Here is a 21799-nt window from a genome sequence, read left to right on the forward strand (position 1 = left end):
CTTATTGTGAAGGAGAAACATTTCGGGGCTCACAGCTGAAAGACAAACAACAGAAATGAAGAATTAATATAAAACAGAAACCAGATGAGAACAATTCAAACACTGAAGACAAATTCAAGAAGACTGATGATGTCAGACAGAAAGACTTTTAATGTGAAAGGAATAAATAATGTCATTTCATGTCCTTTAACTGACACATTAATGAATCCTCCTAATATTTATATGATATATCAGTCCTCTTAATATTTAGATTATATATCAGTTTGATTTATACACGTTTAAAACCACTTTCATTTCTCAAATGTTTAAATGTGACAAAATGTTTCACAGGAAGAAAATATTTAGTCTTTTACATTTTCAAACATATTTTACAGGAAACACTAATAATATTAAGAAGAAGAAGACACTTAAATCTTAAGTGTTGCTCCCAGGTGGAGACACGGCGCCCTCTGCTGGACCAAACAGGAAGTTACATCTGATTTTATATTGAAAACAAAAAGTTCCTCTCAGATCTTCAGAGGAGTTTAACTATATATATATATATATATATATATATATATATATATATATATATATATATATATATATAAGTTTATTATTATTGTTATTATCATATGCATTATAGTATTATTATATATAATTATTTTTATGATATGATATATGAAGTCTTTCTTGTATTTTACTTCATTATTCTGTTTTTTTTTGCTGTTTTTCTGAACTTTGTAACCTTGTTTCAAAAAAGTTCTATAAAATGAAGTGTATTATTATTATTATTATTATTATTATTAATATAACAGATATACATATATATATACACACACACACACACATACATATATATATATATATATATATACACTGTGTTCAAAATTATTATGCAAATGATATTTTACACTGATTTTCCTAAATAGTCGATGCAAATGACAGTCAGTATAATATTCAAGTCACCAACCGTTAGGGTATCAGTCAAAACTCATTGAACAAACCATTAAATGAAAACATTTTTATTTTTAAATATTTATCCAAGGGTTCTCAATAGGGTTGAGATCAGGGGAGGATGGGGCTACACCATGAGTTGCAGTGGGCCCAGAAATACATGAAGACTAATTTCCAGTCTAACAGTATTGTTTACTGATGAGTGCCGTGCAACCCTGGATGGTCCAGATGGATGGAGTAGTGAATGGTTGGTGTATGGTTGGTGGATGGTTGGTGGATGGATGGTGGATGGATGGTGGATGGATGGAGTAGTGGATGGTTGGTGGGTGGATGGTGGATGGTTGGTGGATGGTTGGTGGATGGATGGATGGTGGATGGTTGGCGGATGGATGGTGGATGGTTGGTGGATGGTGGATGGTTGGTGGATGGATGGTGGATGGATGGTTGGTGGATGGTTGGTGGATGGATGGTGGATGGTGGATGGATGGAGTAGTGGATGGTTGGTGGATAGTTGGTGGATGGAGTAGTGGATGGTTGGTGGATGGTTGGTGGATGTTGGATGGATGGAGTAGTGGATGGTTGGTGGATGGTTGGAGTAGTGGATGGTTGGTGGATGGTTGGTGGATGGATGGTGGATGGATGGAGTAGTGGATGGTTGGTGGGTGGATGGTTGGTGGATGGTGGATGGATGGATGGTGGATGGATGGTGGATGGTTGGTGGATGGATGGTGGATGGTGGATGGTTGGTGGATGGATGGAGGATGGATAGTGGATGGATGGAGTAGTGGATGGTTGGTGGATAGTTGGTGGATGGAGTAGTGGATGGTTGGTGGATGTTGGTGGATGTTGGATGGATGGAGTAGTGGATGGTTGGTGGATGGTTGGTGGATGGATGGAGTAGTGGATGGTTGGTGGATAAATGGTGGATGGTTGATGGATGGATGGAGTAGTGAATGGTTGGTGGATGGTTGGTGGATGGTTGGTGGATGGAGTAGTGGATGGTTGGTGGATGGATGGTGGATGGTTGGTGGATGGATGGTGGATGGATGGTTGGTGGATGGTTGGTGGATGGATGGAGTAGTGGATGGTTGGTGGATGGATGGAGTAGTGGATGGTTGGTGGATAAATGGTGGATGGTTGGTGGATAAATGGATGGTTGCTGGATGGATGGAGTAGTGAATGGTTGGTGGATGGTTGGTGGATGGTTGGAGTAGTGGATGGATGGTGGATGGATGGTGGATGGTTGGTGGATGGATGGTGGATGGATGGAGTAGTGGATGGTTGGTGGATAAATGGTGGATGGTTGGTGGATGGTTGGTGGATGAATGGATGGTTGATGGACGGATGGTGGATGGATGGAGTAATGGATGGATGGTGGATGGTTGGTGGATGGATGGTGGATGGATGGTGGATGGATGGAGTAGTGGATGGTTGGTGGGTGGATGGTGGATGGTTGGTGGATGGTTGGTGGATGGATGGATGGTGGATGGTTGGATGGATGGATGGATGGTGGATGGTTGGATGGATGGATGGTGGATGGTTGGTGGATGGATGGTGATGGATGGTGGATGGTTGGTGGATGGATGGATGGTGGATGGTTGGTGGATGGATGGTGGATGGTTGGTGGATGGATGGATGGATGGATGGATGGAGTAGTGGATGGATGGTGGATGGATGGATGGTGGATGGTTGGTGGATGGATGGTGGATGGTTGGTGGATGGATGGAGTAGTGGATGGTTGGTGGGTGGATGGTGGATGGTTGGTGGATGGTTGGTGGATAAATGGTGGATGAATGGATGGTTGATGGATGGATGGAGTAGTGAATGGTTGGTGGATGGTGGGTGGATGCATGGTGGATGGATGGAGTAGTGGATGGTTGGTGGATGGATGGAGTAGTGGATGGATGGTGGATGGTTGGTGGATGGATGGTGGATGGATGGAGTAGTGGATGGTTGGTGGATGGATGGTGGATGGTTGGTGGATGGTTGGTGGATGAATGGTGGATGGATGGAGTAGTGAATGGTTGGTGGATGGTGGGTGGATGCATGGTGGATGGATGGAGTAGTGGATGGTTGGTGGATGGATGGTGGATGGTTGGTGGATGGATGGTGGAAGGTTGGTGGATGGATGGTGGATGGATGGTTGGTGGATGGATGGTGGATGGATGGAGTAGTGGATAAATGGTGGATGGTTGGTGGATGGTTGGTGGATGAATGGATGGTTGCTGGACGGATGGAGTAGTGAATGGTTGGTGGATGGTTGGTGGATGGATGGAGTAGTGGATGGTTGGTGGATGGATGGTGGATGGTTGGTGGATGGATGGTGGATGGATGGAGTAGTGGATGGTTGGTGGATAAATGGTGGATGGTTGGTGGATGGTTGGTGGATGAATGGATGGTTGATGGACGGATGGTGGATGGATGGAGTAATGGATGGATGGTAGATGGATGGTGGATGGTTGGTGGATGGATGGTGGATGGATGGAGTAGTGGATGGTTGGTGGATAAATGGTGGATGGTTGGTGGATGGTTGGTGGATGAATGGATGGTTGATGGACGGATGGAGTAGTGAATGGTTGGTGGATGGTTGGTGGATGAATGGATGGTTGATGGATGGATGGAGTAGTGAATGGTTGGTGGATGGTGGATGGTTGGTGGATGGTGGGTGGATGGATGGTGGATGGATGGAGTAGTGGATGGTTGGTGGATGGTGGATGGTTGGTGGATGGATGGTGGATGGATGGAGTAGTGGATGGTTGGTGGGTGGATGGTGGATGGTTGGTGGAAGGTTGGTGGATGGATGGAGTAGTGGATGGTTGGTGGGTGGATGGTGGATGGATGGTGGATGGTTGGTGGATAAATGGTGGATGAATGGATGGTTGATGGATGGATGGAGTAGTGAATGGTTGGTGGATGGATGGTGGATGGTTGGTGGATGGATGGTGGAAGGTTGGTGGATGTATGGTGGATGGATGGAGTAGTGGATGGTTGGTGGATGGATGGTGGATGGTTGGTGGATGGTGGGTGGATGGATGGTGGATGGATGGAGTAGTGGATGGATGGTGGATGGTTGGTGGATGGATGGAGTAGTGGATGGTTGGTGGATGGATGGTGGATGGTTGGTGGATGGTGGATGGATGGATGGAGTAGTGGATGGTTGGTTGGTGGGTGGATGGTTGGTGGATGGATGGATGGTGGATGGTTGGTGGATGGCCACCATGTCCCAATAAGGCTGTGATGTCAGCAAGGAGGAGGTGGAGTCATGTTTTGGTCCAGAATCACGAGGAGAGAGCTGCTAGGCCCCTTTAGGGTCCCTGAAGGTGTGACAATGACCTCGGCAAAGTATGTAGAGTTTGTGACTGACCACTTTCTTCCATGGTACAAAAAGAAGAACCGTGCCTTCCGTACAAAAATCTTCTTCATGCATGACAATGCACCATCTCACGCTGCAGAGAATACCTCTGGGTCATAGGCTGCTATGGGCATAAAAGGAGAGAAACTCATGGTGTGGCCCCCATCCTCCCCTGATCTCAACCCTATTGAGAACCCTTGGAGCATCCTCAAGCTAAAGATCTATGAGGGTGGGGGGCAGTTAGCATCCAAACAGCAGCTCTGGGGGGCTATTCTGACATCCTGCAAAGACATTCAAGCAGAAACTCTCCATAAACTCACCAGTTCAATGGATGCCAGCACTGTGAAGGTGATATCAAAGAAGGCTCCTCTGTTAACATGGACCTGTCCTGTTAAGATGGTCTGATTCAAATAGCTTTTGATTTCTGGAAATATGACCTCCTAATGCTGCAAATTCAGCAGATGACCATTTTCACTTCTTTACAACCTAGAACATGCTTTGAAACTCTGTTGTGCAGAATAATTTGGAACAGTGCATTTTGAGTTTTTTTATTTTTAAATATTTAAAAATAAAAATGTTTTCATTTAATGGTTTGTTCAATGAGTTTTGACTGATACCCTAACGGTTGGTGACTTGAATATTATACTGACTGTCATTTGCATCGACTATTTAGGAAAATCAGTGTAAAATATCATTTGCATAATAATTTTGAACACAGTGTATATATATGTGTGTGTGTGTGTGTGTGTGTGTGTGTGTGTGTGTGTGTGTGTTTGATCTGAAAGAGTCAAAGTGTTTCCTGGACTTTGTCTCCATCTGCTGGACTAACTGGAGAAGACACAACAACACACCTTAAGGTTTCACTGTTTAACATTTAATAAAAAATAAATAAAATTATAAATAATTATAAAAAATTACAAAAAATAGAAAGCGATAGTTGAATTAGATTATTAATTAAAATAATACAATTAGTAGTTGATAGTTGAATAATAATACAAATAATGATTTAAAAAAAACTAATGTTAAATAAAAAACTATTGGTTTCATAGTAATATAAAAATAAATAAATAAAAAGAAGAGATAGCTGATTAATAATAATAGACAGGCCTTCAGAATAAAATAAACTCAGATCAGTCTTTGAGTGAACAGCTGACAGTTGTTTGTTATGTAACAACTTTATATAACATTAATAATCTGATAGTCCTTTAAATCTGTGTGTGTGTGTGTGTGTGTCTCTGTTTGTGTGTGTCTCTGTGTGTGTGTGTGTCATAACTGTGTAATCTGTGAATGGGAACTGTGAGGAGAATGAGAAGCTGACCAGAAACCAGTCTGTCTGTTTATAGTCTGGATTATTGAATCACAATACATATAAACATCCTGCAAACTCAAAGCAACAAGGCAGCTAGCTGGAGCTGCTCTACAGAAATCTGAAGTGTGTACCTGTTGTTCTCTAGCCTGACGTGGTCATACTCCGATTCTAGTCAGAATGCGAATTTCCCGACTTCGAATGTTGTTGGCGGGGCTAAATTCGGCTGGCATCCAGGCTAGTTGTTCTCCACATTATGTGGAGAAAGTGGTTAGCAAGGTTACAGCGTAAAAGAGTGTTCTTCTCTTAGAAACAGACTGAAATATTAAAACTAGGGATGCTAATTTAGATTTGTATTGTATACAAGTTAATGTACCAATGTTCAGCAGCAGTCAGCGTCCACTACAAGTTGTGTTGTTGCTGCTGACAGACTCAGATTATTATTCTAAGTGTCTGACAACATTATGGGATGGATCCCTACAGAGATCGACCTTTTAGTTAAAGAGGAAGATCCTTTTAGTTTAACATGAAACAGCCCTGAAATCACCATCACCAAACTCCACCAGACTCCATGTAAATAATCAGGACTTTTATCATCGTAAAACACACTTCATTCAAAGTGGACAGAAACTAAATCAAACTACCAAAAGCCGTCTTGGTTCATCTTTCCACTGTTCCAACAATCACCACTCTGGTTTGGTTGAAATAAACCCTTAATTCACCCATTTACATGTGGAGATATGCTGGCTCTATACACGCTAAAAGTCCTGATTATTTACATGGAGTCTGGTGGAAATATGCTGGCTCTATACACGCTAAAAGTCCTGATTATTTACATGCAGTCTGGTGGAAATATGCAAAAAAATATGTTGTCTCTTCTGTAATAAAGTTAAAAAAAGAGAGCGAGCAGACGTTAAACACTATAAACATTAGACTTTTATTCTGAAAGGACACACACAAAAGGAACAGTCAATCACTCCCTTCTTACATCACTTCCTGCTTCAACAGTACATCATGACATCGTTACATTGCAATTTACATCACAGCCTTTTTACAGTACAGTTGGTAATGCTAGCAGCCAGCTAGCTTCTTAGCTAGCCAAGTTAAATGGCATTAATGGCGTCTGTTAGCACGAGCTACCTGGCTGGCTGCTGGCTAGCTAAAATGTGAAGCATTCAGGTCACGTCGGAATAAAGAAAAGAGCCAACTTCAACTCAGAACTTTTCTTAATCATTTAAAATCAGCTGCCGATTAGCCCCGCCCACAGGAAGCCCTGTGACATGAACACAGCACGAGACCACCAGCAGCCAATCATCTTCAATCATCAACGACATGAACTCTCAGATTCACTTTACGTTTCCTTCAAGACTTTCTCTCTCTCACACACACACACACACACGGTAAGAGCACTGGAAGTGTTTTTTAGCTTAGTGAAGGCTTTTAAAAAGGTTAGGCTACAGGAGCTAACAGGAAGTGCAGGTTTATCTCCTTCTACTGCAGTTAACAAGCTACATGCTAACACGTGTGTTGATGCTAATAAACTAAACACCTGTCAGGAGGAGTTCACCTGGAGTCGTAGGAAACAATGGAAACATTTCAACACCAACCAACAAAACAAGGCTAGGTCACACCGCTACGTTTAAGAAGAAATATCTCCCGCTATGTTCACGCCTGGCGTCCATTTACTGCTGCGTTTACGCCCGGAGTCCACACTACTGCTACGTTCACGCCCGGCGTCCACACTACTGCTACGTTCACGCCCGGCGTCCACACTACTGCTACGTTCACGCCCGGCGTCCACACTACTGCTACGTTCACGCCCGGCGTCCACACTACTGCTACGTTCACGCCCGGCGTCACACTACTGCTACGTTCACGCCCGGCGTCCACACTACTGCTACGTTCACGCCCGGCGTCCACACTACCGCTACGTTCACGCCCGGCGTCCACACTACTACGGCGTTTCCAAACCCCTAAACCTTTAACATTTGTAGTTGCTTTGTTGTCTGGACGCAGACAGGGGCGTTTGACGCCAAAGTTTGATTGGGTCTTATCAGTCACGATGTCTCTTCCCCCATCACATGACCCTTTCCCAAAAACAAGCAACAACATCCTGTCTACTGGAACAGAAAGCAAAGACTTGGTGCACCGAGATCACTTTCGGCTCAAAACTCAAACTTAAAACAAAACTCAAACTTTAAAACTAAAACGTAGCGGTGGAGCTGTAGCCTGAGTTGTTGGCCCCCATTGCACCCCATTGGCCCCCAATTCCTCACAGGGTTTTGTGCCGGTTGGAATCCAGCCTCACTCACAATGTTTGCTAGACCAAACTCAAGAGCTACGGCTCCGTTTCCACGTTAGAGAGACTTTTGTGCAAAGTTACAGAGATGAAGGTCTGCTGGGGTGTTAGAAGCTCAGGTTGGGTTGTTGAAACCATTAAAACCAAAGTTTTCTCTGTAAATGTTCTTGTTATCACCCTGAAACACCATCATCATAAATGACAATATCCCACACCAAGAGCTCAAACAACTGTTGACAATGAGGAGAATATTAACGGATGGGCAGGTTCTTTTCACAGAGTTCTGGTCTGTATGGTTTCTGGTTTAGTCCCACATGGAGACGGGACTCCACTCAGTTCACTTAACTCAAACATGTTTGAGGCCACTCAAACATGTTTGACTGGCCTGTCAGACTGCCTAATCCACCTCTGGACACTGAGTCCAATCGAGGACTCGAGTCTGGGAGCGTGGGAAAGTCTAGACAGTCCAGACCTTTTGGGTTCTGGATGTTTAAAGGACAATTCCGGCGCAAAACGAACCTAAGGATTAATAACATATGTGTACCGAGTCCCTAGGTTCATTTTGCGCCAGAATTGTCCTTTAAGATCCTGGAATTAAATGATGAGATGAACTAAGCCAGAAGGCATCGAGGTTTAACACCATAAAACACCTTAAAGCAGAGTGTTCTGGACAGTGTTTCATGGTTGTGGCTAGAAGGGATACAGCTACGGCCAGAAGTTACATCTAACATAATAGTAATACTTTCACTAACCCTTCATCGGGATTGTTTTACCCCAAACCGCCATCTTTTTCCTGAACTTAACGAGTCCTTTGTGCCTAAACTTAACGGTCGTCGCCGTAGCTGTATCCCCTCTAGCCTTAACCGGGTTTCATGCTGGTGTTTTAGGACTTAAAGCCTAATAAGTCTGCTGGTCTTCTCTGACAGCTGTTTCAGGACTTAAACAGCCTGAAAGGTTTCTGTTAAGAGTCATGAATCAGCTGTCACAGTGGAAAAGAAATGAGGTCTGGAACAAGTCCCATCGTTCGACAGGAAAGCCCATAAATCCTCCCTTTTGTTGTCGAGTTGTCAAAGACAGCACTCGGTCGTCTTGCAATCTTTAATTCATCCTTTGGATGCTTCATACAAAGCACTCATTAATGCATTCACAACTTCTGTGAAAAGCTTGTGAAAGATAAAGTCTTGTGGCGCTTTTTGAAACACCTGTAATGCCTTGAACCTTTCATGGATCTTTGGAGGTTTTAAGAAAGCACTTATGACTGTGTACAGGTCCCCTGGTGGATCCTTCTCAGAGTTACCGAATCCTTGGGATGCTTTTACAAAGACGGACTCCTGGTTCTCTTGTGAATATCTAACAGCAAACCAAAGCAACAGCAAATCCCTTTTGTTACATTTTAAATATTTCCCCATGAGGCCATGCCAGGTATGCAGCCGAGTGTCGGCACACTTTGTTCGGGCAAACGAGGACCAGATGTGAACCCGAACTGGTTCTTTTAGGGCAGCGAGATTTGGTCGGTTGGGCTGCAGATCTGATCAGATGTGAGGTTTCTGGCAGATTCTGGTGCTTCATTCGTTCAGAGTTTGAGGCGAGTAATAAACACGTGCAATATTTAGGCCACTGTTGTGCCGAGTCATTTTGACTTCCTGAACTGTCTGTTATCCAAAGTCCTTCCACTCCATCCAGACGTTAATGCTTCATGTCAGGGCAGCTAAAGTGGCTCAACTGAAAGCTTGAAATCTGTAGTGGATCCTCCAAACTAGAGATGTTCAGATATTGATACCAGTATGGCATAAAGCCTCCAATTCTGCCTAAAATGCTGGTGTGGGTATCGGCAAGTACTCAAGGTTACGCACCGATCTGATACAACGCAGTTTAGCACAGAAAAACTACTTTAAAGAAGTTTATTAATGTTCTTTTCCCGTTATGACTCGCTGTCAAACTGCATAACAAAGAAAGTCCTGTAACGTTCCTTCTGTGTTTGTCCATGTTTCACAAAGACTTTAAGGATAGTAGTAACAGCTAGTAAAACATGATAAATATACGCATTTCTTAACACACTGGTATCAGATCGGTACTCGGTATCGGCAGATACACAAGTTCAGGTATTGGATCATATAAGGAAGGACAAAATGGTATCAGAACATCTCTAATCCAGAGTCCTTCCACTCCATACGGACATTAACATTTTTCTTTCTTGAAGACTCAAAATACTTGACGTTAGCGTGGCTGAAGTGGCTAAAGTGGCTAAAGTGGCTAAAGTGGCTAAAGTGGCTAAAGTGAAAGCTTGAAATCTGTATGACTCTTATACACGTGCCTGGATAACCTGGGTATGACGTGGCCTTTCAGTGCTCTAGGAGGATCCTGTGACTCTCGTACGTCCTGGGACCAGACTCTCAGTGACTGCAACATTAAAACCTGTCCTGTGGTGCCTCACCAGTAGGGGGCGCTGGTCTCCACGCGACCCCAGCTCTGCCACTCAGGGAAGATCCCTGCAGATGTCCGGGGACTCCCAAACGGATCACACTCAATAACCTGCTCCCTCTTCTCTCCCCCGTGGTCTCTCTGGATCTGCAGCCCGGCAGGACTCTCGGCGCTCCGGGGCCGGCCGGCGTTTGGGTCCGCCAGCCGGTAGTTCTTCCCGTGGTTGTTGTCCCAGAAAGTTTGGTCCTGAGTCTGGTACTGAATGCAGAACTCCACTCTGTCGGACGGATCCAGGATCTCTGGTACCTGTGGTGAGACAATCTGATTTTAAACATTTAAACATCATGGTACTGGAACAATATCAGCTGTGTAACCTTTAAAGAGAGCCTGTCCTCCCTAAAAAACTCCCCCATACGTGGTTTGTTCCAGCATCATGTGACCTATATTTAGGTTTCTAGTGGTGGCGCCCTCCTACACCAATCACAACCGTTGAGGAGGGCTCTACACCAATCACAACCGTTGAGGAGGGCTCTACACCAATCACAACCGTTGAGGAGGGCTCTACACCAATCACAACCGTTGAGGAGGGCTCTACACCAATCACAACCGTTGAGGAGGGCTCTACACCAATCACAACCGTTGAGGGCTCTACACGATGCAACATGCTCGCTGGTTGAGATGTTTTTCCGTCGCTCTGCATACGTCATCTCCTTCATCGCTCTGATTGGTTGAATATCTATCTAATTGCGCCCAGAGGCATTTGAGCGGTGTCCATTGGTGACACCCCTTTGGAAATGGGCTGTGAATGAACCTTCCCCAGACCCTTCACGGTCTGGTGTCAACCAGGCTATGAAAAAGCAAGACAAAATCTAAAAATAACTAGGGTACTTCTGGGCGACTTCAACATCCAGACAGAGAAGTCAACTGACTTCTTACATCTTCTCTCTTCTTTTGCCCTCTCACTCTCTCCTTCCCCACCCACACACAAAGCTGGCAACCACCTAGATCTCATATTCATCAGATACTGCTCTACAACCAACCTCACTGTTACTCCACTCCATACCTCAGACCATTTCTTTATCCCTTTCCCTCTCCCACTCTCCCAAGCTCACAACCATATCTCAAGATACACTATACCTATCCGCCATAACATCCATTCACTCTCTCCTTCGCTGGGGTCATGTACTTGCATTCTGCATTCAATATGCTAATTTTAGCTAATATATATATATATATATATATATATATATATATATATCATAAGTATATTTCTGGAGTGTTAAAAGATTAAAAGAAAAGATAACAAGAACCGTACAGAACCGAAAACCGTGATACGAACCGAACCGTGGATTTTGTGAACCGTGCCACCCCTAGATGACACCCAACTAATTCTCTCCTTTCTGGAGTCTGAAACTCAAGTAGCAGCATGTATCTCGGCTGACTGACATTTCTTCTTGGATGTCCACACACCATCTGAAACTCAACCTCGACAAGACTGAGCTCCTTTTCCTTCCAGGGAAGGTCTCTCCTACCCAGGACCTGACTATAACAATTGACAACTCTGTGGTAGTCCCCACCCAGACTGCTAAAAAACCTGGGTGTGACACTTAACGACCAACTCTCCTTCACTGCCAACATCGCTGCAACTATGCGATCATGTAGATACATGCTGCATAACATCAGAAGGATACGTCCCCTTCTAACGCAGAAGGAGGCTCAGGTTCTGGTTCAGGTTCTAGTCATCTCACGTCTATACTACTGAAACTCTCCCCGATTGGCCTGCCTGCATGCTCCCTCCTGACTGGCCTGCCTGCAGGCTCCCTCCTGACTGGCCTGCCTGCAGGCTCCCTCCTGACTGGCCTGCCTGCAGGCTCCCTCCTGACTGGCCTGCCTTCGGGCCATCCGGCCCCTGCAGCTCATTCAGAACGCAGCAGCTCGACTTGTCTCCAGCCTCTCCTCCTCCGCTCTCTTCACTGGTTACCAACTGCTGCCCGCATCCGCTTCAAGACACTAGTGGCGTTTTTCCATTACATGGTACCTGCTCGACTCGCCTCGACTCTACTCTACTCTACTCGCCTCACTGTGCGTCCGTTTTCCATTGCAGATTTTAGTACTGCCTCAGCGGGGCTGGTCGTCATAGCGGCGCCGCAGTAAACTGCCGTGACCTAACGCGCCACACACACAGAACGTTGAAGATGTGTTGTTGTTGCCAGAAGACACATTTTGTTTCAAATGAAGCTGGAGGGAGCAAAAATAAACACAGCTGGCTAAACTATTTAAAAATGGCAGGTTTGTTCAGGACACCCCCCTTTGTCGCTTTCACGTCACCTTTTGGTATCGGCTCAGCTCGCTTGGAACCTCGACTGAGGTGGTACTAAAAAAAGTACCTGTTAGCAGGTACCAGGGACTTTTTTTCGTAATGGAAAACCAAAAAAGGAGAGTAGAGGCGAGTCGAGCAGGTACCACGTGATAGAAAAGCGCCTTAGTACTTGACTACAGGGCCATGAACGGATCAGCCCCAGCATACATCCAGGACATGGTCCAACCCTATACCCCAACCCCCCACTCTGCATCAGCCCCAGCTTACATCCAGGACATGGCCCAAACCTACACCCCAACCCTCCACTCTGCATCAGCCCCAGCTTACATCCAGGACATGGTCCAACCCTATACCCCAACCCCCCCACTCTGCATCAGCCCCAGCATACATCCAGGACATGGTCCAACCCTATACCCCAACCCTCCTGCATCTCTTCCGACTACACCTCGGATACATTTTTTTTATATATATATATATATATATATATATATATATATATATATATATATATATATATATATATATATATATATATATATATATATATAAATAAAAAAAACACAATATATAATATATAAAAACGACCGAAATGTTGTTTTTAAACCTCCATGTTTTTCTAAACTAAGTACAGGAAAGCGTTTCCAAACTTTTAACGTACCGGCACGGAGAAGGCGAAGGTTTCGATGTCTGGGCCGCCGTACGCCGTGTTCAGGTACCAACAGGAAACGTCCTGGAAGGACCGCCACGAGTCGAAGGTGATCCGGACCGAGACAGACTTCTGGAAGCAGAGGTTCTGGACCTGAACGGTGCCAGAGAGTAGACGCTGGTGGACAGAACACGTCTCCAGACAGACGCGCTGGGCCCGCAGACGGTTCCTCAGGTCCAGGTAGTCTGCAGCTGGCGGCTCGAAGTCCAGAACCAGAACCAGGCCTGGACCACAGGCTGCAGCGTCTGGAAGACACGGGTCAGAGAGAAGAACATGTAGGTCCAGTCTATTTAGCCTTTTGATATCCGACACATGAGGGGGCGTGTCTGTGGAAGCGGACTTCACCGAGTGGCTGCAGGTGTTTAAGTCAGCTGATTAGGGAGGCCGAGGAGAGCAGGCCACAGGCAGACAGGCGCTACACGCCACACACGCTGGAGACTTGGACTGGAGACTAGGACGGGGGACTAGGACGGGAGACTAGGACTGGAGACTTGGACTGGAGACTTGGACTGGAGACTAGGACGGGGGACTAGGACGGGGGACTAGGACGGGGGACTAAATTTGATACTTTTTAGGCACCGACTTAATATCGAGTATCATAAAAATGCCTCCGATTCTTATTGAGGAGACTGTAATGTAATGTAACTGTAAATACAGTGGCTTGCATGAGTTTATGAAGCCATACTAAAGTTGACCTAAAAGAGGAATAAAAAAAAAAAATCATCTTTTGGAAATTGATCTTAATGCCTTAATTAAAAAGGAGGAAAAATCCAACCTTTAAGGACACCAGTTTTCTTAGTGAATGAAAAATGTATCGTAAATAAATAAATGTTCTTCCTTAAAATACAGGAGGCATAAGTCAGTCACACTGTTCCTTTAGGTCTCCTAATAGGGTAACATTGGTTGGGCTGAAGATTGCCCGAATGCTATTTGATTAGGCCCTTAACTACCCTGTGAATATGGCTCTATTTGGAACAAGAGCTTTTCTTCCAAATATGGTCTGCTCATGAATATTTAGATGAGCTGCGCGCTGATTGGTTGAGCGAACCACATACAGTGGAGACGAGACAGCAGGTCTCATATTTCAGACACTGTAAAGTTATACAATGTTTGATAACAATTGTGTCCGATTTCAATTTAATGCATTTTTGTGAATTCTAAGAGGTCTAAGAGGAGGCTAGCCAGCACTCATAGATAGAGCTCCATCCAGCTCACCGTGGGCTCTATCAATGAGACTCGCAGACAAGAGGCCTTTATTTCCCCGATCCTTTGTTTAAATAACTCAACACACATATCCATTATAAGATTAACTGGACTGTTAAGAGATTGCGGGCGTAACAAGCTCGCTGACCGCGCTCTCACTCACACACACCGACCGGCCATTTAGCAGGAAGAGCTGCAGCCCCTGGAGCTCTGTCAGGGCAGCAGCGTTTGGTAGTCCAGTAACCCAGAAACGGTGACTTTGCGCGGGTATGGAGCACCGTGGGCTGCCAGCCGTGACAGAGCTCCATCTACCTCACAGCAGGCCGGGGTCTGTGAAGGAGGACAGGCCGGGCGGCGAGTTGATTTCTCGCATAAAAAAGTCTCAGAAGTGGATTTAGTGATAAAATAGCAGATGAGAGAGCGAGAGAGAGCGAGAGATATTCAGAAGACTAGCTGACCTCAGGTCAGTGGTGTAGCCTGTGGAAATGTTGGGGCGTGACAAAGAGAGAGACTAGAGCCAGATGAGGAGGAGCCGCCGAGTTGACGTAACTATAAAACTGTAACTATTCGCCCGTTTTCAGAGGCAGTTTCAAATTGTGAGATTTGCAGAGGAAAGAGGTGTCAGTGGGACGTTGAGGTATGTCCTCGTTCCACTAAGACAGTTTTATCAGATATCATTCTGCACGTTCTTTAATATCTTTTCCTCCATGTTTGGAGACGTAAAAACATGAAGCTGGTGCTTTATAAAATGATCTGAGGTTTTCTCACCGTCGTTGTCTGCCCGGTGCAGCCCGGCGATGGCGCCCTCTATCTCCGTCAGGGTGAACTGCAGCTCGGCTATGGCCTCGTCCTCCGCCTCGTTAAACACGTGAACGGCGGCGAGCGCCAGACCCCGATCGTCTGCAAACACCACGCTCTTCTTCTTCTTCTTCTTCTTCTTCTTCTTCTTCCTCTGCAGCCAGGCCGGGCCACCGCTGCACTCTACCGGCACGGACGGCGTGCAGTTGGCGGTTGCCTTGGGGACGGTGTTACCGTCGGAGGTGAGACACGGTCGCTGCAGCTCGCAGCGCTTCAGCAGAGTGGCGGCCGCCGGAGAGAAGCCGTTGTCATAGTTACCGAGGAAGGAGCGCAGCGGAGGAGAGTTGGCCAGGCAGATCCTCACGGCCACGTCCACGGGCATGACGGGGGGCGGGGTCAGCAGCTGCACACGCCTACATAGACAACAACAACAGATATTAAACAACAAGACGACTACAGAGTGTTCAAGATAGTAAACTTTAAGAAAAGTCACAAAAAGAGAAGAAACAAAAGTTTTAAAAAAGCTTAAAATAAGCGTTAAACAACATAACAAGATTCAAGTAGACCTGGTTTAAACCCCCCACCCTAGACCAGTAGACCTGGTTTAAAGCCCCCACCCTAGACCAGGAGACCCGGTTTAAAGCCCCACCCTAGACCAGGAGACCCGGTTTAAAGCCCCCACCCTAGACCAGGAGACCTGGTTTAAAGCCCCACCCTAGACCAGGAGACCCGACTTAAACCCCCCACCCTAGACCAGGAGACCTGGTTTAAAGCCCCACCCTAGACCAGGAGACCCGGTTTAAAGCCCCCACCCTAGACCAGGAGACCTGGTTTTAAGCCCCACCCTAGACCAGGAGACCTGGTTTAAAGCCCCACCCTAGACCAGTAGACCAGGTTTAAAGCCCCCACCCTAGACCAGTAGACCTGGCAAAAATGGATTTTATATGAATTGTTTTCTACAGATATGTCTGTGCGTTTTTTTTATTTCCATTTCAAAAGTGCAAAGAAAAAAAGCCAAAAAACTACAAAATACAACACTTTTCAAATACACAAACACACCCTCATCAATCACCTTTCACACACACACACACACACAAATTAAACCATGTAAACCTATTCTGGTACAACCTTAAAATACAGTTATGAACCTGGAAATGAGCAGAATATGGGCTCTTTAAAGGCAAAATCTGTGTCAAACCGTTCTGAATGAAGTATTGTGGAGCTGCAGAGACGTCCAGGACTACAAATCCCATCCTACAGAAAAACATCTTTCTCTGGTACAGAGCCTCGGAAAAATCATTCATCATTTTAATTTTTTCTTTTTCAACGAAAATAAGAAATTATTCAACATCAGTCAAAATAATCGCAATTAGATATTTTCCTCAAATCGTGCAGCCCTACACATGACAGTAAATAACATAAAACATAAAATATATACACATAGATGATGTAATATATGACACTATATAAAAGTATTTATACATCAGGTTGTTTACTTTTTACACATTTTGTTCTCATGATTTCAAACAGTTATCAGGAACATAAAGCTGGAAGAAGTATTCAGACTACTGCAGTAAAAGTACTAATACCACTCTGTAATAATACTCTGTTACAGTTAAAGTCCTGCAGTGAGAATGTTACTTCAGTTAAAGTGTGTCAGTATCATCAGAAGAATGTAGTTAAAGTATTAAAACATTTTAGAAAGTGGAAAGGATCCAAACAGTTGCGTGTTTAATGGTGCGCACGCACACACACGCACACACGCACGCGCACGCACACACACACACACACACACACACGTGTTCTTTGTGCAGTAATCTTAATGTGTAAAGTAACTAAAGCTGTAACAGATGAATGTAGTGGAGTAATATTTCTCTCTGAAATGTAGCGGAGTAGAAGTAGAAAGTGGCATGAAGAGAAAAGACTCAAGTAAAGTACAAGTACCTCAACATGTGGACTGAAGTACAGTACTGGAGTACATGTACTTAGTTACATTCCCCGCTGGTAAGACGGAGCAGAGACGCCGCTGTGGCGCAGTTTGTTTTCGGACTCCCACCTGCTGCAGTTCATCCAAAAGTTTCCCGCTAGAATCCGGAGGATGCAACATAAACCACACCTGCTGGCGGGAAAGCTTCCTGCTGCTTTCCGTTTCTTTATTTCGATAATTTTGGGTTTATTTTTCAGCCATTTTAAAGAGGAAAAGCCGCTGCACGTCCGCTCCATGCGACACGCCCCCCGACAAACACACATAGACACAGAGAGAGATAGCAGCCAATCAGCGCTCCGAACCGCCGCTGCTCCCTCTCACAGCCAATCACAGAGAAGACAAAAAGAGGTCAAACTGGCCAGCAGCGACGTCACTGTTGGAGTTTAGAGCCCTGAGAGAAGACTGACAGGCAGAATTTAGTTCGTTAATCTGAATGTAAAATTCCATAGCCTACAAATATAAAGATGTTCATCAACAGTGTAGACAACCAAACTACAAAAGGAACTGTTAATTTAACAAGTTGACGAGTTAAATAACTAAATAAATGAATGTAGTGATCAAAAGATTGGTTGGTTTTAGAGCCGTGCAGCAGATGACCAAATGTCAGTTCATTTCACTTTATCTCTTATCTGTATAATTTCTAATCACAGACAACAAAACGTTATATTGCACATTTTCAAAACATGTATTTCAGATACTGGTATCGGTATGAGAACATCTCCAGAGTCAGCAACACCTGTGTCTTCTTTAATTTGACAGAATAGACAGCATGTTGCTACGTTACGTCACTCTTATCACAAAAAGTTGCTTCAGCTTGGACTGACAGCCATCAAATCATCTGCCCATTGCACACAGTCCTTAAACTACTCAAACAGATATTTTGTATATACTGTATGTGTTTCTGTTTCTGTATTTATTGTTTATATCTTATTAGTCTCGCTTTGCCAGACCTTCCTCCACAGCTCTGTGGAGGAAGGTCTGTCTAGTCCACACAGCATTCCTGGATGGGAGGACAACGTGCTCTGGTTTATTGGCATTTCTTTAAACCAATCACAATCATCGTGGGCGGGGCTAAGCTCCGGACGGAGCCACGGTGCCTCTGCTAAATAGTCTCAGGAAGGAGCTGGTTTTGGTGGAACGTGGACGTTCAGAAGTAGTTTTAGTCAGAGGGACAGATAGTCTAGCTAGCTGTCTGGATTTACCCTGCAGAGATCTGAGGACCAGTTAACCATAGTCCTCACAAATCCACCAGAGGTTAGAACGCCAACACAAAGAAAGAGGAAGGGGACGCACATCTGGTCTAAATGAGGGACATCAGGTCTAAATGAGGGACATCTGGTCTAAATGAGGGACATCTGGCAGAAGACATGCATCCAGCGGATGTTCGGTGGCACCGGAGTAATCCTGGAAGTGGAACGTCGTGGATATAGACTAATACCTTATTAAAGTGCCCATATTATGAAAAAAACACTTTTTCTGGGATTTGGGGAGTTATTCTGTGTCTCTGGTGCTTCCACACGAATACCAACTTTGAAAAAATCCATCCATGCTGTTCTGAGTGAGATGCGGTTTCTGAATGTGTCCTGTCTTCAGTCTCCGGGTCAGCTATTCAAAATCGTCACGGCTTGTGACGTCACAAGCCGAAACGAACTGGCTAACCGCAACCGTTAGCTCGTAGCATTAGCGTTAGCATGCTAACACTAATGCTAAAGCTAATGCTAACACTAGCATACTACCTCGTTCTCAATAGCAAAGCACTGCTACAACACACACCAGTTCACCATAATCTCCAAAAGAACTACTTCCGTGTGCGCCCTCATTTAGAAGTCTCCCAGCTAATCCTGCCTTATAACTGACTGAATGTGGAGAAACAGCCTTTCTTTTACTGTCTATGGAGCTAGCTAGCTGACATGATCTACATCTGAGCTACTGAGCATGTGTGAGAGCAATCAAAGATAGTACAGAAGAAGAAGAAGAAAAGAGGTCTCACTCTGTAGCTAAAACAGAGACCAGGTGAAAGAGGATCTGCAGCAGTGAGAGAGAGCTGGGCAGTACAACAATAATATGGTGTTTTTTAACATTAAACCATGTAAACCTATTCTGGTACAACCTTAAAATACAGTTATGAACCTGAAAATGAGCAGAATATGGGCTCTTTAATGATTATTATGTTTGTGTATGTATGCACCAATCACCAAGGCTAACCCCACGTAGGGTAACTAACTCCTTTCTGATTCAGATTTTTTGACGTCTTATTGGACATTTTAATCGTTTTCTTTGACATTTTGGTGTTTCTTTCTGACTTTTGTTTTACTTTTTGTCGCTTCTATCCCTTTGTCGACATTTTCTTAAATTTCTCTTGTTTTCTTTAAGATTTTTGACACTTTATTTTTCCGCTTTTGTCGACTTTTAAGCTTAGGTTGAACTGATTTTAGGGATATGAATGTGTTTGAACTAACGCTGATCAAATAAGGATTTTGTAGCACTGTTGTTAATAAGAGCCGAGTCATTGAGTCAATAATAATAACGTGTTTAATAGTTGGTCAGGTAAATAAGACTGCTGCTGTGGTCTGCTCCAACAGGAACTGTGCTTCAACACTTTGGTTACATCATCTGCATAGAAACATCGTCATCCTCAATAAAAAACATAAGTGCTTATTATTGTTGTGCAAAACAAAATAATACTGTCAAAAACAACAAGGAAAAACAGAAACAGATTAAAACAACAACAGCATCATTGGTAACACTGAGTATGGCATCGTATTCCTTCTGTGGCTTCAAACTCTTCACTGTTAGAAACTCTGTACCGAAAAATACTGACGACCAGCTGCAGCTCGCATCGCTCTACTACACAACCTGTAGGGGGCAATAGAAACCTGTAGGGGGCGACAGAAACCTGTAGGGGTCAATAGAAACCTGTAGGGGTCAATAGAAACCTGTAGGGGGGCAAGAGAAACCTGTAGGGGGCGACAGAAACCTGTAGGGGTCAATAGAAACCTGTAGGGGTCAATAGAAACCTGTAGGGGGGCAAGAGAAACCTGTAGGGGGCGACAGAAACTGTAGGGGGCAACAAGAACCTATAGGGAGTGACAGAAACCTGTAGGGGGCAATAGAAACCTGTAGGGGGCGACAGAAACCTGTAGGGGTCAATAGAAACCTGTAGGGGGGCAATAGAAACCTGTAGAGGGGCAATATAAACCTGTAGGGGGCGACAGAAACTGTAGGGGGCAACAGAAACTGTAGGGGGCAACAAGAACCTGTAGGGGGAAATATAAACTGTAGGGGGCAACAGAACCTGTAGGGGGAAATATAAACTGTAGGGGGCGACTGAAAGTAGTAGGGCTCCTTCATTTCCACTCTAAATGTAAAGTTATACCGCTACCGGAGCGTCCCCCAAGCCTTCTTACTGCTTCCTCTCATCAAATGTGATCGTTCAGGAAAATCACCACAAAAAGGAAGGATGGGTCTGGATATGGCTGATAACCGAGAACTCAGTCACGTTAGGGCGACGGAGAGCAGCAGAGCGATGAGTTACGCAGTTTGTTCACTTCAACTAAAAGATTCAACAAGTGAAATTATGGCTTCAACAGTGCAACCAGCCCATACGTCATTCAAAGTGATCCAAAGTGATCCAAAGTGATCCAACAGGATGCTACCCTGATACCCAGAACTACAACACAGTTCAGTTCACATCTTCAGAGTCCAGAAAAACTGAGGGAAAGAACTTCTGCTTAAAAAATTCAAATGTTAGGAAGAGGGAACCAACCGTGTGGTTCTCAAAGAGAGCATCTCTCCTACTTCATATTAATGCTGTAGCTACGTTTACCTTTGGATCAGGAAAATAAATAATTCTGGTTTCATTTTGACTTTTTGGCTCAAATAAACATTCAGAAACATCTGGAAACATCCAGAGATGCTACGAGAATCGCATTCTTCTTTGAGTTTGACTCATCACCTCGCTCAGGATTTTTAAATCCTCAGAACAGATGTCGGGAATAGAAGCTAGGGCTACATTTACACTTTACGTTTTGGTTTAAAAAGGAATGTCTTCTGCTACGTTTCCCCCTCTCATTCCCCCTGCTCTGGTGTTCCCCCTCTCATTCCCCCTGCTCTGGTGTTCCCCCTCTCATTCCCCCTGCTCTGGCGTTTCCCCCACTCTCATTCCCCCCTCTCATTCCCCCCCTCTCATTCCCCCTGCTCTGGCGTTTCCCCCCTCTCATTCCCCCTGCTCTGGCGTTTCCCCCACTCTCATTCCCCCTGCTCTGGTGTTCCCCCCTCTCATTCCCCCCCTCTCATTCCCCCTGCTCTGGTGTTCCCCCTCTCATTCCTCCTGCTCTGGTGTTCCCCCCTCTCATTCCTCCTGCTCTGGTGTTCCCCCCTCTCATTCCCCCTGCTCTGGTGTTCCCCCTCTCATTCCCCCTGCTCTGGTGTTCCCCCTCTCATTCCCCCTGCTCTGGCGTTTCCCCCACTC

The 21799-nt window shown here is 44.9% G+C and overlaps 1 protein-coding gene and 1 long non-coding RNA gene across 2 annotated transcripts; both read right to left on the reverse strand.

Annotated features, from left to right (window-relative positions):
- Window positions 1-6507: 6507 nt before the first annotated feature.
- LOC144536173 (protein phosphatase 1 regulatory subunit 3C-B-like) lies at window positions 6508-17603 on the reverse strand. The gene is made up of 4 exons (XM_078279165.1): window positions 17286-17603; window positions 15312-15754; window positions 13293-13585; window positions 6508-10620 (listed from the first exon to the last, which is right to left on the reverse strand). Exons 1-4 carry the CDS (start codon window positions 17291-17293, stop codon window positions 10324-10326), a joined length of 1041 nt encoding a protein of 346 aa, XP_078135291.1. The 5' UTR covers window positions 17294-17603; the 3' UTR covers window positions 6508-10323.
- A 2239-nt stretch (window positions 17604-19842) lies between these two features.
- Window positions 19843-21433, reverse strand: LOC144536579 (uncharacterized). Its single transcript, XR_013503761.1, has 2 exons — window positions 20528-21433; window positions 19843-20445 (listed from the first exon to the last, which is right to left on the reverse strand). It is a non-coding gene; the product is annotated as an uncharacterized LOC144536579 (long non-coding RNA).
- Window positions 21434-21799: the final 366 nt, after the last annotated feature.

The sequence above is a fragment of the Sander vitreus genome, chromosome 21 (genome assembly GCF_031162955.1).
Source record: "Sander vitreus isolate 19-12246 chromosome 21, sanVit1, whole genome shotgun sequence".
NCBI lineage: Eukaryota > Metazoa > Chordata > Actinopteri > Perciformes > Percidae > Sander > Sander vitreus.

Coding starts and splice junctions, on each gene's coding strand:
- LOC144536173 (XM_078279165.1), bottom strand. Junction 13,586..15,311: donor GCACCGGGCAGACAACGACG/GTGAGAAAACCT, acceptor CGTGTCTTCCAG/ACGCTGCAGCCTGTGGTCCA. Junction 10,621..13,292: donor CCTTCGCCTTCTCCGTGCCG/GTACGTTAAAAG, acceptor GTCTCACCACAG/GTACCAGAGATCCTGGATCC.